At 41.3% G+C, this 13,524-nt stretch overlaps 1 protein-coding gene across 1 annotated transcript in view; it reads left to right on the top strand.

The window, feature by feature from the left end:
* Nucleotides 1–13,524, top strand: part of SNX4 (sorting nexin 4) — a 78,366-nt gene that overhangs the window by 38,337 nt on the left and 26,505 nt on the right. Inside the window, exon 8 of the mRNA XM_028504633.2 lies at nucleotides 9,544–9,605. Within this exon, the coding sequence (XP_028360434.1) occupies nucleotides 9,544–9,605 (62 nt within the window). The remainder of the gene's footprint in view (nucleotides 1–9,543; nucleotides 9,606–13,524) is intronic.

The following is a 13,524-nucleotide window of genomic DNA, read 5'->3' as shown; positions in this document are numbered from 1 at the left end:
ATTTGAGGAGTCTATAAGCTATGTAGCAAAACTAATTACTTTTAAAAGACTATATTCTATGAAAATGTGCCCCACATAGCATCTGTGGTAACTGAGCAAATGTAAACCATTGTCTTCTTGTAAATAAAACATTTAACTCCAAATCTCACACAATATCCCCTAAGTCCACATCTCCTGTTCAAAGCCTCAATCTCTTTGAAAAAGTCCTTACCTCCATCACTAAAAATGTTTCTGTGAAGTCCCTTAGAAATTTTTTTAGAAGTCTAGTAACAAGATACGTGCAATAAAGGACCACAACTTAAAGAAAAACGTACTGAGGCTAAACTGACCTCTAACCCCTGGAAGAACTCTCTACTTTGAGACCTGCAGCTCCAAGAAGACAACTTAAAGTTTCTTTCTTAAAAAAAATCATAAATAACTGAATAATTAGATTTCTAGGAAAAAGATTTTTAAATCAAAATTTAGCAATATCAACTATAATGAATTTTCTTCCAATCATTTATGAATGACAAAAGAGAAATAAGTTGGAGCTTTAATACATTACAAAAGATACTGCATAATATATGGTGAATATTGGCATATACCCTTTCATTTTTATTTTTTAATTTTTAAAATATATTTTATTGATTATGCTATTATAGTTGTCCCATTATCTCCTCTTTATTCCCCCTCCACACTACACACCCCCTCCCACCCGCATTCCCCACCTTTAGTTCATGTCCATGGGTCATACATATAAGTTCTTTGGCTTCTACATTTCCTATACTATTCTTAACCTCCCCTTGTCTATTTTCTACCTACCATTTATGCTACTTATTCTCTGTACCCTTTCCCCTTCTCTCCCCCTCCCCACTCCTGCACTGATAACCCTCCATGTGATCTCCATTTCTGTTATTCTGTTCCTGTTCTACTTGTTTGCTTTGTTTATTTTAGATGTGGTTGTTAATAACTTGTCATTTTACTGTTCATATTTTTTGTCTTCTTTTTCTTAGATAAATCCCTTTAACATTCCATATAATAAGGGCTTAGTGATGATGAACTCCTTTAACTTGACCTTATCTGAGAAGCACTTTATCTGCCCTTCCATTCTAAATGATAGCTTTGCTGGATAGAACAATCTTGGATGTAGGTCCTTGCCTTTCATGACTTGGAATACTTCTTTCCAGCCCCTTCTCGCCTGCAAGATTTCTTTTGAGAAATCAGCTGATAGCCTCATGGGAACTCCTTTGTAGGTAACTGTGTACTTTTCTCTTGCTGCTTTTAAGATTCTGTCCTTCTCTTTAATCTTGGGTAATGTAATCATGATGTGTCTTGGTGTGTGCTTCCTTGGGTCCAACTTCTTTGGGACTCTCTGAGCTTCCTGGACTTCCTGGAAGTCTATTTCCTTTGCCAGATTGGGGAAGTTCTTCATTATGTTTTCAAATAAGCTTTCAATTTCATGCTCTTCCTCTTCTCCTTCTGACACCCCTGTGATTTGGATGTTGGAACGTTTAAAGTTGTCCTGGAGATTCCTAAGCCTTTCCTCATTTCTTTGAATTCTTGTTTCTTCATTATGTTTCAGGTGAATGTTTATTTCTTCCTTGTCTAAATGGTTGATTTGAGTCTGGGTTTCCTTCCTGTCACTGTTGGTTCCCTGTATATTTTCCTTTATTTCACTTTTTATGACCTTCATTTTTTCCCCTCCATATTTTGCAACCATATTCAACCAGTTTTGTGGGCATCCTGATTACCAATGTTTTGAACTGTGCATCTGATAGGTTGGCTATCTCTTTGTCGTTTAGTTGTATTTTTTCTGGAGGTTTGATTTGTTCTTTCATTTGGGCCATATTTTTTGTCTCGGTGTGCCTGTTACGTAGTAGGGGGTGGAGCCTTAGGTGTTCACCAGAGGAGGGCAACCCATGTTGCTGCGTTGTGATGCTGTATGTGGGAGAGGGGTCCAAGAAGAAACAATGCCACTTGCTCTGCTCTCTGCTGGTTTTCAGTCACTTCCTTCACTTCCCATGATCCAGTTGGGCCCTTCTAGTGCTGATTCCCAGATGCGTGGGCTTGTGTAAATTCTAGGACCCTGTGGGTCTCTCCAGTGTACTCTCCTGTGAGGTTGGGAGTTTCTTCCACTGCCTCAACCCTCACAGGTTTTTTCATTCAGAGGTTTGAAATGAGGCTTCATTTCCCTGTGTTGGAATCCTTGTTTGTACAATCTGTCTCGCTCCCCAGTTGTTCCTCCCCATTTATCTGAATGCAAATGTGGGACTGCCCTGTCCCCAGCTGATACCTTGCCTCGAGTCCTCTCCGCCCAGCTGCCCATCTCCACCCCTCCTACCAGTCTGGATGAATGTGTCTTCTTTAACTTTGTGGTTGTCAGACTTCCATACAGTTCAATTTTCTGTCAGTTCTGGTTGTTTTTTGATTTTAAATTTGTTGTTCTTATTTTGGTTGTGCGAGGAGGCACAGTGTGTCTGCCTATGCCTCCATCTTGGCCGGAATTTCCAAAACAGTGCTACTTTCAAGGTCTAGACTTCATCATTTCCCATTCTGTGAAACCTGTAGGTTCTGTACAGGGAGATTTTGCTGGTGTCTAATTTCTGTCACCTTTTCTTTTTTTGTTACTGGAAGTGATGGGGCGTCTGAAACACCATGATTTAATTTATTTTTCTTTTAGTTCGAGAAAGAGGGGAAGGGAGGGAGAGAAAGAAGGAGAGAAACATCGATGTGAGAGAGAAATGTTGATCAGTTGACTCTTGCATGCCCCCCGCCTGGGTACCAAACTCACAACCCAAGCATGTGCCCTGACTGGGAATTGAATCTGTGACCTTTTGGTTTGCAGGATGGTGCCCAACCAACTGAGTGACATAAGCCAGGGCAACAACATGATGTTTTTTGAGGACAGTGTTCTTAGGGTGAATTTCCTGTTTGGTTTCTAGTTTGCTTCTTGAGTTTTCACCTTTTCCTGCACACCACACATTGCCCTTGTCAAATCAGCCACAAAGACATGCGAGTTCTTTTTCATGTTCCTGCTTGACCTGTTGTGCTACATGGGTAATAGAAGATGTGTTTTGCTTTAATAGTCTCTCCTAAATGGGTTTTGTATTTATAGTGATAATGGAGGTACTATCTGGTGTTCTACAAGCTGCGTTCTTGACAATGTTCTCCAAAGTGTTCCAGGAAAGGCTTGACACTTGCTCCTTTTGGTGTTGTAGGTTTGCCTTAGATTGAGACTGCAGACAAGTTTCTCTGTTTAATTCTTCTTTGGGCTAAACTGTCTGGGATACAGCTGACTTCCCAATAGGTTTCAATATTTCTGTTTTCAGAGGACTAAAAAGAGTGTTTTAACTCTGGATTAATTGCTCAAGATTTTGTACCTCACAATATTTAGCGTCGATGATGGGTATAGAAAATTTCACAGGGGAGGAAGGAGCCTTTTGTAGAGCTGGAAACAGCAACCCTAATCAAAGATGCACCCTTACCTCTCTAGTAGGGGCTTTATTCAAAGAGGTTTTGCTCTCCCTTTGGGAACAGCATGTAGCTTCCTGCTTAATACTGCTGCTATTGATCCTAGAGATGCTACACTTGCAGAGGAAACTTTGGATGAAAACTCTGACCTCCTTTCATTATACTCTTATGGATCAAAATATTTTCCAGACTTCTAATTACTATAGTAGAAACTCCTTTTATACTAGCTGCCAGGAGTGATATACTTTAAAGAAAGAAAATTACCTACTTGGATTGACCAACTTTTCCTTAAACAGTTATTTTGGACTTGTATTATGTACTTATGTTGCTCTTAATTCTTGTTCTTTTTTTTTTCTTTAATTTTTTAATCTTCTGAGCACATTTTTTCATTGCTTTTAGAGAGAGAGGAAGGGGGGAGGCAGGAGACACGGGGGTCAAGAGGGACATCAGTGTAAGAAAAAAAACATTGATTGGCTGCCTTCTTGCATATGCCTGGACTGGGTATTGGACACTCAACCTGGGTATGTGTCTTGACTGGGAATCGAACCCATGACCCTTCAGTCCATGACACAACACTCTAGCCAACTGAGCCATACTAGCCAGGGCTAGGGTTTTTTTGTTTGTTTGTTTGTTTGTTTGTTTATTATGCTATTACAGTTGTCCTGATTTTTACCCCATTGCCCCCCTCCACCCAGCACTCCCTACTCCCTACACCCAGCCCCCCTCCACCCAGCACTCCCTACTCCCTCAGGCAATTCCCCCACCATTGTTCATGTCCATGCGTCATGTGAATAAGTTCTTTGGCTACTCCATTTCCCAAACTGTACTTTACACCCCTATGGCTGTTCTATAACTACCTATTTGTAACTTCTTAATCCCCTCATCTCTTCTTTCATGCTTTCACTCCCCCTCTCATCTGGGACTCATCTGGTAACTACCTTCTTTTCTCTTTCTGCTTTTGAGTCTCTCTTTATCTTTAACCTTTGGCCTTTTAATAATGATGTGTCTTGGAGTGGACCTCTTTGTATCCATCATAATTGGGATTCTGTGCACTTCCTGGAGTTGATTATTTATTTCCTTCATCAAATTAGGGAGGTTTTCTTTCACTATTTTTTCAGATATGGTTCCAATTTCTTGCTCTTTCTCTTCTGGCACCCCTATGATGCGAATGTTGGACCTCTTGGAGTTGTCCCAGAAGCTGTTTATACTCTCTTCACTTTTTTGGATTGTTTTTTCTTGTTGTCCTAATTGGTTGTTTTTTGCTTCCTTGTGTTCCAAATCATTGATTTGATTCTTGACTTCATCTGCTGTACTGGTTATTTCCCTGTAAATTATTCTTTATTTCAATTACTGTATCTGTTGTTTCTGACTGGGTCTTTTTTATGTTGCTGAGCTCCTAACTTCCTTGAGTATCCTTATAACCAGTGTTTTGAACTCAGTATTTAATAGATTACTTATCTCCATTGCATTTAGCTCTTTTTCTGGAGTTTTGATATAGTCTTTCATTTGTGCCATGTTTCTTTGTCTCCTAGTTTTGGCAGCCTTTCTATATTTGCTTCTATCTATTAGGTAGAGCTGCTTTGAGTCCGTGTCTTGGTAGTGTGGCCTAATGTAGTAGGTGTCCTGTAGGGTCCAGTGGCATAGCCTCCCCTGTCCCCCAAGCTGGGTACTCGAGGTGCACCCTTCATGTGGGCTGAGTACAACTTCCTCTTGTAGTTGAGCCTAGGTTGATGTTGACAGATCAATGGGAGGGATTTATCCAGGCCAGTCAGCTGTAAGGATTGGCTGTGACCACTGACCATCTACTCCTGCTATCCCTGGAGGTACAGCTGTGCAGGGGCAGCAGGTGGTAGTGCTCCGACATGGTCTGTAGCTGTCCATGGGGTGCATTGGCTCCGGGGTTTCCCCAGTGGTGTAGGCCAAGGTCAGCCCCCACCTGTGTTTTTTCTGGGGCACCCTGCTTTAGCTATAAAGCAATTTGAGATGGCTGCTACTCATTCCCGGTTTGGAGATTCCCAGGCAAAGCCAAGCTGTGAATCTAATCTGGCTGGCACTAGGGCTCACTGAAGTCAGCTGTTACTTATTTGAAAGGATTTGGATACCAAGCCAGCCATTCTTGTGGAAAAGCAGCTTCAGTGGACCCGTAAGTTGGGTGGGACAGAGTCTCTGGCGATCTCCAAGGTGGGTCAAACAGTGTTAGCCAGGTTGATGGAGTCCTAGATATGTCACCAGTTTACCGGCTTTGTGTGGGGAGAGTTTAGCACAGGGACACTGGCCTCTGCCCACCTTTATGCCGGACACTTCAGTTTCTCCCTGTAAACCACTTGTGCCTTTAAAGCTGCCCCAGTGCTGGTGCTCAGAATAAGTCTGTGTAGGTGAGTCCATGTGTGGGTTATTTAAGAGGAACTGCTTGGGGCTCCAGAAGTTTCTTCCACCAACTCAGTCCCACTGGTTTTTGCAGCCAGAAGTTGTGGGGACTTATCTTCCTGGCGCTGGAATCCTGGGCTGGGGGACTGGAATGGGTCTAGGACTCCTTGCCCCAGAGATAGTCCTCCTGAATTTTTATCCACCCACGTGGGTGTGGGACCAGCCCATTTTGCATCTGCGCCCCTCCTACCAGCCTGGATGGATGCGGTTTCTTTCATTTTATGGTTGTCAGACTTCCATTCAACTTGATTTCATAGTTGTCAGACTTTTATTCAGCTCAATTTCAGACATTCCTGAGTGATGGTTGTTCTATATTTTAGTTGTAATTTTGACATGGTTGTGCAAAGAAGTGAGCCATGTCTGCCTGTGCTGCCATCTTGACTGGAAGTCCTCTAGCCGGGGCTAGTTTTTTTCTTATGTGGCTGTCTAACAAGTTCTCTCCCTCTCCTTCATGATTAATATTTTAGGTGGATGATAAAATGCTCAACTCTCAGGAGGAGGTTTCATCTTTAAAAGTAAAAGGATCTGTAAAAGTTAGTCTAGAATGGAATATTCTATTTTGTATTCTTTGGAATTCCAGTCCTGAAAGATGTTCCCTACTGCAAACAGTATCTCTCTCTTCAACAGTCATGATTCATATAGTTTTAATGATTTAAAATGTCCTGTAGAGAGGACACCCATTAAACTTTATTAGCTCAGTGTTTCCCAGCTTACTTGAAGGAACCACTTAAAAAAAAACAGCCTTTGCCATTCCATAGGATTCTGAAAAAATTATTAGCAAAAATATGCCGTAAAAACTAGTTTAGAGAACTTGGGGACAACCCTGGAAAGTTTCAAGCAGAATCATTTCCATGAGTTTTATCCTGAAAGGTGAGTCTAGTACAGAAGTTGGCAAACTTTTTCTGAAGGCCAGATAGTAAATATTTTCAGCATTTTGGGCTATATGATCCCTGTCGAATCTATTCAGCACTGCTGTGAAAGCAATCATAGACAATGCTAACACTAATGAGCATGACTGTGTTCCAAAAAGGCTACAAAAAGCAAGCTGCAAATCTGTAGTGTGCTGCTCCCTCATCTGGTGGATGTGTGTTCCTTCAGAGCAGGCCAAGGTGAGATGGAAAACGTTTCATGATCCTTTTAGGCCTGCTCCAAGTGTTGCAGTGATGGTTTTGTTCACTTTAAGCTGAAGTATTGAAAGGGTTAAGATTTGTTTATGGTTAATACCTAATTCCTCAAATTATTTCTGTGTGAGTAAGGAATTAGGGCCCTAATTTATCCTTGGGGTTTACATTTAGAAACTCTATACAATTTTGTTTTTTAGGGTTTTATGTGGGATTGACTTTTAAAAATTGATTTGAGAGAGAGAGAGAAACATTGATTTATTGTTGCACTTGTTTATGCATTCATTGGTTGATTCTTGTATGTGCTCTGATTGGGGACTGAACCCAGAACCTTGGCACATCAGAACAACATGCCAACCAATTTAGCTACCCAGCCAGGGCTGGGATTAACTTTTGGTCTTCTAGTTTCTGTCCATAAAACTGGGGGAAAGTAAAGCAAATTACCACATGTGGTGTTACATTTTGTCTTTTGTAAAATATGTGCGAATGACTAGGCAGTACATATTTCAACCCAGTTATCTGAATTATAATTCCTTTGTTAGTTAAAATCTACTGTTTTTGTTGGTTAGAAGGAATTACCTTGATAATAGCATAGAAGTATGTTGCATGTGTTGAGCATTTATATATAAAACTATCAATAGAATTGAAAATATCTATAATCTTTCCCTTGTATTCCACTTTGGGGACTTTACCATAAGGAAACAGTCTGAAATATGGAAAAGCCTTATTGTCAGAAGCTTATTACAAGATTATTTACAATACTAAAAAAATTAAGGATAACTAAATATCCAACAAGGAATGCTTACATAGTCTATATATACATCAGGTGGAATTTTATGCAGCTATTTAAAGTGGAATCAGTTAACCTGCTGGATAAAAATATTATCGTGTGGAAAAAATTGCATTGTTACTGGAAAGGGGACTGGGAGTGAGTCTGCCTTGGGCAGGCCTGTAATGTGTGGGTTCTTGACATTGAGCAAGAAATATTTCACAACACGAGTCCAGGTGTTTTTAGGAGTGCGAAAGGGCTTAGGATAGAAGAAGCAACAGAAGAGTCCAGCAGGACTGCTTTGGCTCTCTAGAGATGTTATGGGAAAGAAATGAAACTAGGTGGGGCTGCCTTGGGTCAGTGAGAAGTCATACAAAAGGGGGCCTTGGAGACAGGTTCAGGGGGCTTGCCCCGGATGAGCTGCCTTTGCCCATTGCTCCCCTGGTTGCAAGTCTTGTGGGGTCCCTTAGAGTTTAGGAGATGCACATCTGTGGGGGAAGAAGAGAGAAAGGGAAGTGGTGTGGACTCCGGCCCTCAGGGCCCGTGTGTTGTGGCTGCGACAAACAAATTCACATGAACTACAGAAGTCCTGTGGAGAAAAAAGGATGGCATTGCCGCTCTCTGAGAGAGGGCCCTGACCCCTGCCTGGACAGGCTTTTATTGCTTTTCTGGGTACATTACATTGAGGATGGTCCTCATTTACTGTGCACAGGTTTACTGTAGGTGATTACCTGTTACAGATAACAAAGGAAATAATGTTGCTAATTACTTCAAAGAGAAGGATGTTGCAGATCAAGGGGAAAAGTGGTTGAACTGGTTATACTCCATACTTGGGAGGTTTCGCACAGATTTTAAGAAGCTACTTTAGAGATATGCAGTAAACATTTGCTGCCTCAATTCAGGGTGAGGGAGTTTTAGCAAAAGCAAGCCTCATAGCAGCTTAGATAAAATGAAGGCCTGATTCCCCGTGTGAAAACATATCCCTGGGCATGGGTCCTGTGTGCCGACCTCGCTCCCTGTTGGTTTTCCGAATCGGGCTAGGCTACATTCCCCACGCCATGTGGAACAGTTCCCTATAGGAAAGGTGCGGGCCTGCTCCCAAAGAGCTTTGTTTTGAGGGTTCGTAAAAAGGCTGGGAGTTTAGGAGATGATTTCAATAGAATATTCCTCAGTTTCCCAGGTGTGCCCTTTCAGGGTCATCGTCTCTACTGATTGGTTAGTACCAGGGCAAGGGGGTCATTAGTCATTGCAGCTGGTCCTAGCTCACACCCCTGGTTTTGCTGCTTTTATGGACCTGAATCTGAAGTACAAGTGAGGACTAGATGTTATGTCTAGGGAGGAAAGGTCAGGGATTCTAAACCACATGACCAGCAATATACCAGGAGAAGGGCCACCCTGGGATCGAGGTCTAGTGCCAGTTTTACCCCTTGCTAGGTACCCAAGACTTTCCATCCCGGTGACCTTCTGTACCTGGCTGTAAAATACTCAGCCAGTTTGTTCAGCTATCTGTCTGAGTTTCCCCATTCCACTTTCCAACAAATTTTCTTAGCTTCTTACTATTCTGCCTCATTGTCATCATATTTATAATCACCTTCATACTTCTTTCTGTATATATTAATTGTTGCCTTTAAATGTCCTATATCAAAAGTGATAAGACTTAGGGAGATTGAAGTATTTTCTTTTCCATATTTTCCAAGTATATTGTACTAAGCATGCATTTTTTGTTTTATTTTAATGTATATATCTTTGACCATATAATAGCATTTTTTATTCCAGAGAGTAGCAGATCGACTCTATGGTGTATATAAAGTACATGGGAATTACGGGCGAGTTTTCAGGTAAGCATTATATAAACTTTTAAAACCAATAACAGTGAGCTCTAATTAGCATTTTTCCTGGGAACTATAATTCTTGAAAACTTATGAATCTGGAAAGCAGAAGATTGTTTTTTTAATGATGTCCTGGTAGTAGTAGTTTTTAAACTTTTTGTTTTAAGAAAAAAATGTTGAGGAAGTCTTATATTAGGTTGGCCAAAAAGTTCATTTGTTTTTTTCTATGAAATGGCTTTTGTAGCACTTAGTTGTCTTTAACTTCATTTGAAACAATTTTGTTAGATTGTATTGTGACAGCTGTTATATCAGTGTGCTTTATTTTTTTAGAAAACTTACCAAAATTGGTGAATTTTTGTGTAGCCATTTGCGTATTGAAGTTGGAAGAAAATAAGCAATATTTTTAGCATATTGTTATTTATTATTTCAAGAAAGGTAAAAATGGAGCTGAAATACAAAGAAGATTTGTGCGGTGTATGGAGAAGGTGCTGCAACTGATCCAACAGGTCAAAAGTCGTTTGCAAAGAATTGTGCTGCAGATTTCTCGCTGGGTGATGCTCCGTGATTAGATAGACCAGTCGAAGTTGATAGCGATCAAATGGACACATTAATTGAGAACAATCAATGTTCTACCTTGTGGGAGATAGCTGACATACTGAAAATATCCAAATCAATAAAGTTACTGGTGAAATTGAAAAATATGTCTTTTATGGAAAAAACTAAATGGACATTTTGGCTAACTGCATATATTGAGCTTTTTGGCTAACCAAATATATTGAGCAGAGTAGTGAAACTGTTACTGAGCAGAAATTGGAGTTCTGTTGCCCACCACCCATAGGCAAACACTGGAGACAAGTTTGGTGAAAAGAGAAAGGGGTCTTTTCTTCAGAAACTGCATCATTTGAAAGAATGGCAGGCTTCTGCCTCAGAGCCCATCCCCTTCAGAACACCCAGAGAAAAACCTCACCATCCTCTGCCAGATCAGTTCAAGGCTGCTTCTGGAGTCCCTCTCCCATTTAAAAATATTGTCCTTTGGGAACCCGGCAGATGGTGCTGCACAATCATTCAAGCAGCTCAGTTTCTTTCCCTATCACTGTTGGGCCTCAGGCTTCTTCCTGGAGTCTGTGCACAAAACTAGCACCACCAGCTGCCACTGCTGCTTCCCATGCTGGGGGCATGGGTCTGCTGCTTGGCCATGGCTTCCAGGGCTTACCTGTCCACAAGTGCTCTGGCCCACATGTCTGTGTACTGGATCCCAGAGGAAGAGAGAAGGGCCCATGTTTCTGTCTTCCCTCCATTTAAATATCCTGGCACAAACTTCTGTGCACTTCAGAAGGGTTCAGCTTCCCTAGCCAGTCCTACTGTTTTCCCAGGCCAGAGTGACAGGTCTTACCATTCTGTCACAGCACCTCCCCCTTCCACCATGTGCAAGAAGGGAATAGGAGGGCTTTTCCCTTTGTCCATCACTCTCTAGCCTCATTCAGACTCCATGGAGGGCCTCTTCCTGCCATGTCTCTGCCTGGGGATAGGAAAATCTGCCAGCACATGCGGAGCTAGCACCATGCTTTCACCCCCACTGCCTTGGCCATTTCCTGAGACCCTTCCCTCACTCTGGAGCCTGGCCAGGCCATCTGGCCAGGTCTATCTGTATCAGAACTACTCTGAAGCAGTGCTACCTTTTGCTTTCTTAGCAGAATGCCCAAGATTTTATTGGAAATCACTGTCTTATAGAATTGGTGATTTTCTTTTTGTGTGTGTGTCTCACTTTATAATTTCTGAAGACTTTTGCGAGATGGGTTTTTGGAATATTGTACATTTTGGTTATTTGATCTAATAATTACATTGGCAAAAGACAGATTAACAGGGAAAAAACAAATTTAATTTGAGACTCAAGAGAAAGTCAGGCATTTGAACTTGTATGCTATCCTGAGCAAAGGAAAGGGATGGGGTCTGGAGCTTCAAAGGGGCAGGTGGTAGTAATTTACAGGACACTGGGAAGAGCACATTGATTTGGTAAATTCAAGGAAAATAGACAAGCAAATTTATTTCAAAAAGTCATGTGTACATTTTTAGGGATACACAAAACTGATGTGCCCTGGAACTTAAAGACACAGAATTTTATTTTTTTAAGATTTATTTATTTATTTTTAGAGAGGGGAAAGGAAAGAAACATCAATGTGTGATTGCCTTCTTGCATGCTCCCTACTGGGGACCTGGCCCACAACTCAGGTATGTGTCCTGACTGGGAATTAAACCGGCAACCTTTTGGTTCGCAGGCTGCCACTTGATCCACTGAGCCCCACCAGCCAGGGCAGACACAGGATATATTTTATTTAATGATTCTGTATTTTTTGTTTTCTGGTCATCTGCATGGTGAGTGGAGTGGAAGAGCATTTTTGAATAAGAAAAACAAAACAAAACTGAACGTGGTGTATGTTGGGATTAGCAGATAGAACACTATTGGCAATTAATTCTAGTATCAGCTGTGTCTCTGATCAGCTGCCTGTCTTTTAGAAACTATATTGGATCTCTGAGCTTGATTTTCAGTGTTTGTTGTTAAATAAAACCTTCATGGTCTCAAGTTTTTCTGAAAGAAGGGTTTTTGCTAGCCAGAAAAAAAGGACCAGGTCCTGGAATGTTTACTGTAAACCATCAGCAGCAGGGCTAGATGCAGAAGACAAGGCTGCTGTACTGGAGCTGACAGAGCTCTTCAATACATTAAGTCTGAAGAAGGAAGATGTAAGTTGTTGGCATAGCTCAGTGGATTGAGCTCGGGCTGCGAACCAAAGTGTCGCAGGTTCGATTCCCAGTCAGGGCACATGCCTGGGTTGCAGGCCATGACCCCCAGTAACCACACATTGATGTTTCTCTCTCTATCTCCCTCCCTTCCCTCTCTAAAAATAAATAAATAAAATCTTTAAAAAACAAACAAACTTGAAATGCACCTTTAAAAAAAAAGATGTAAGTTGTAAGGGACAGGAGAAGGTAAAGCAGGGCTAGTTCTGCAGTAGGCACAGAGTCTGTAAGGAAAAAGTGGTCGCTCCTTTGGATTGGTGGTGGGCAACAGTCTGAAAGTTCATGCATAGGCATGATGCATTGGTGCCCCTGATGGTTGGCTCTGCTGCTGTTTTCTCTATGTAATGGAGGAAATAATGACCTGCAAGTTAATTACAGAGTTTCAACAATCATATATTGAGGAATATAAAAAGTCTTCTGTTGGTTTTGGCCTGCAGCTGTTAACTGATTAACCTTTCTTGTCTTTACCTTTCATCCTCTAGCCTGCTGTAATTTAATTTAGGACATTTCAGAATTTTTTTCATGTCATTATTCAAATTTGGGGTTAAATGAGGAGAGTTTATTTCAAACCCTTCCTTAGCATGGAACTTTGTTAAATGAAATCTTATACAAACGTATAAACAAATAAAACCTGTTACCACAGACCTGTTTGGGGCTGGAGACTTTCCCTCTTATGCCTGTATCCCTAACAAACACCAGATTGGGTGACTAAATTTAGCTGTAAACCTCTATTTTTGTTGTAATAATACATAAATTTTTAAATGTATTAAAAATACATTAATGTCACCCAAAATGTATGGGTGACATTGATTAAAAACATTGTATAAGTGTCAGGTGTACAGGTCTATAAGTGCATCATCTAGTGCATCATCTGTATATGTTACACAATGGACCCAGGGGCTACGGGGTCCTTCAGTCACTGTGGATTCTTAGCCTGTTGCCACGGAATTGGAATTATGGCTCTCAAAGTCAGAGTTTGGTGAAAAGGAAAGGAACTGTTTATTCAAAAGTTATACAGACTTGCTCTGGCTGCTGTGGCTCAGTGGATTAAGCACCAGCCTGCAAACCAAAGGGTCGCTGGTTTGATTCCCAGTCAGGGCACATGCCTGGGTTGCACACCAGGTCCCTATTG

The sequence above is a fragment of the Phyllostomus discolor genome, chromosome 2, assembly GCF_004126475.2.
Source record: "Phyllostomus discolor isolate MPI-MPIP mPhyDis1 chromosome 2, mPhyDis1.pri.v3, whole genome shotgun sequence".
NCBI classification, from domain to species: domain Eukaryota; kingdom Metazoa; phylum Chordata; class Mammalia; order Chiroptera; family Phyllostomidae; genus Phyllostomus; species Phyllostomus discolor.
This window is presented reverse-complemented; position numbering and strand designations above follow the sequence as displayed.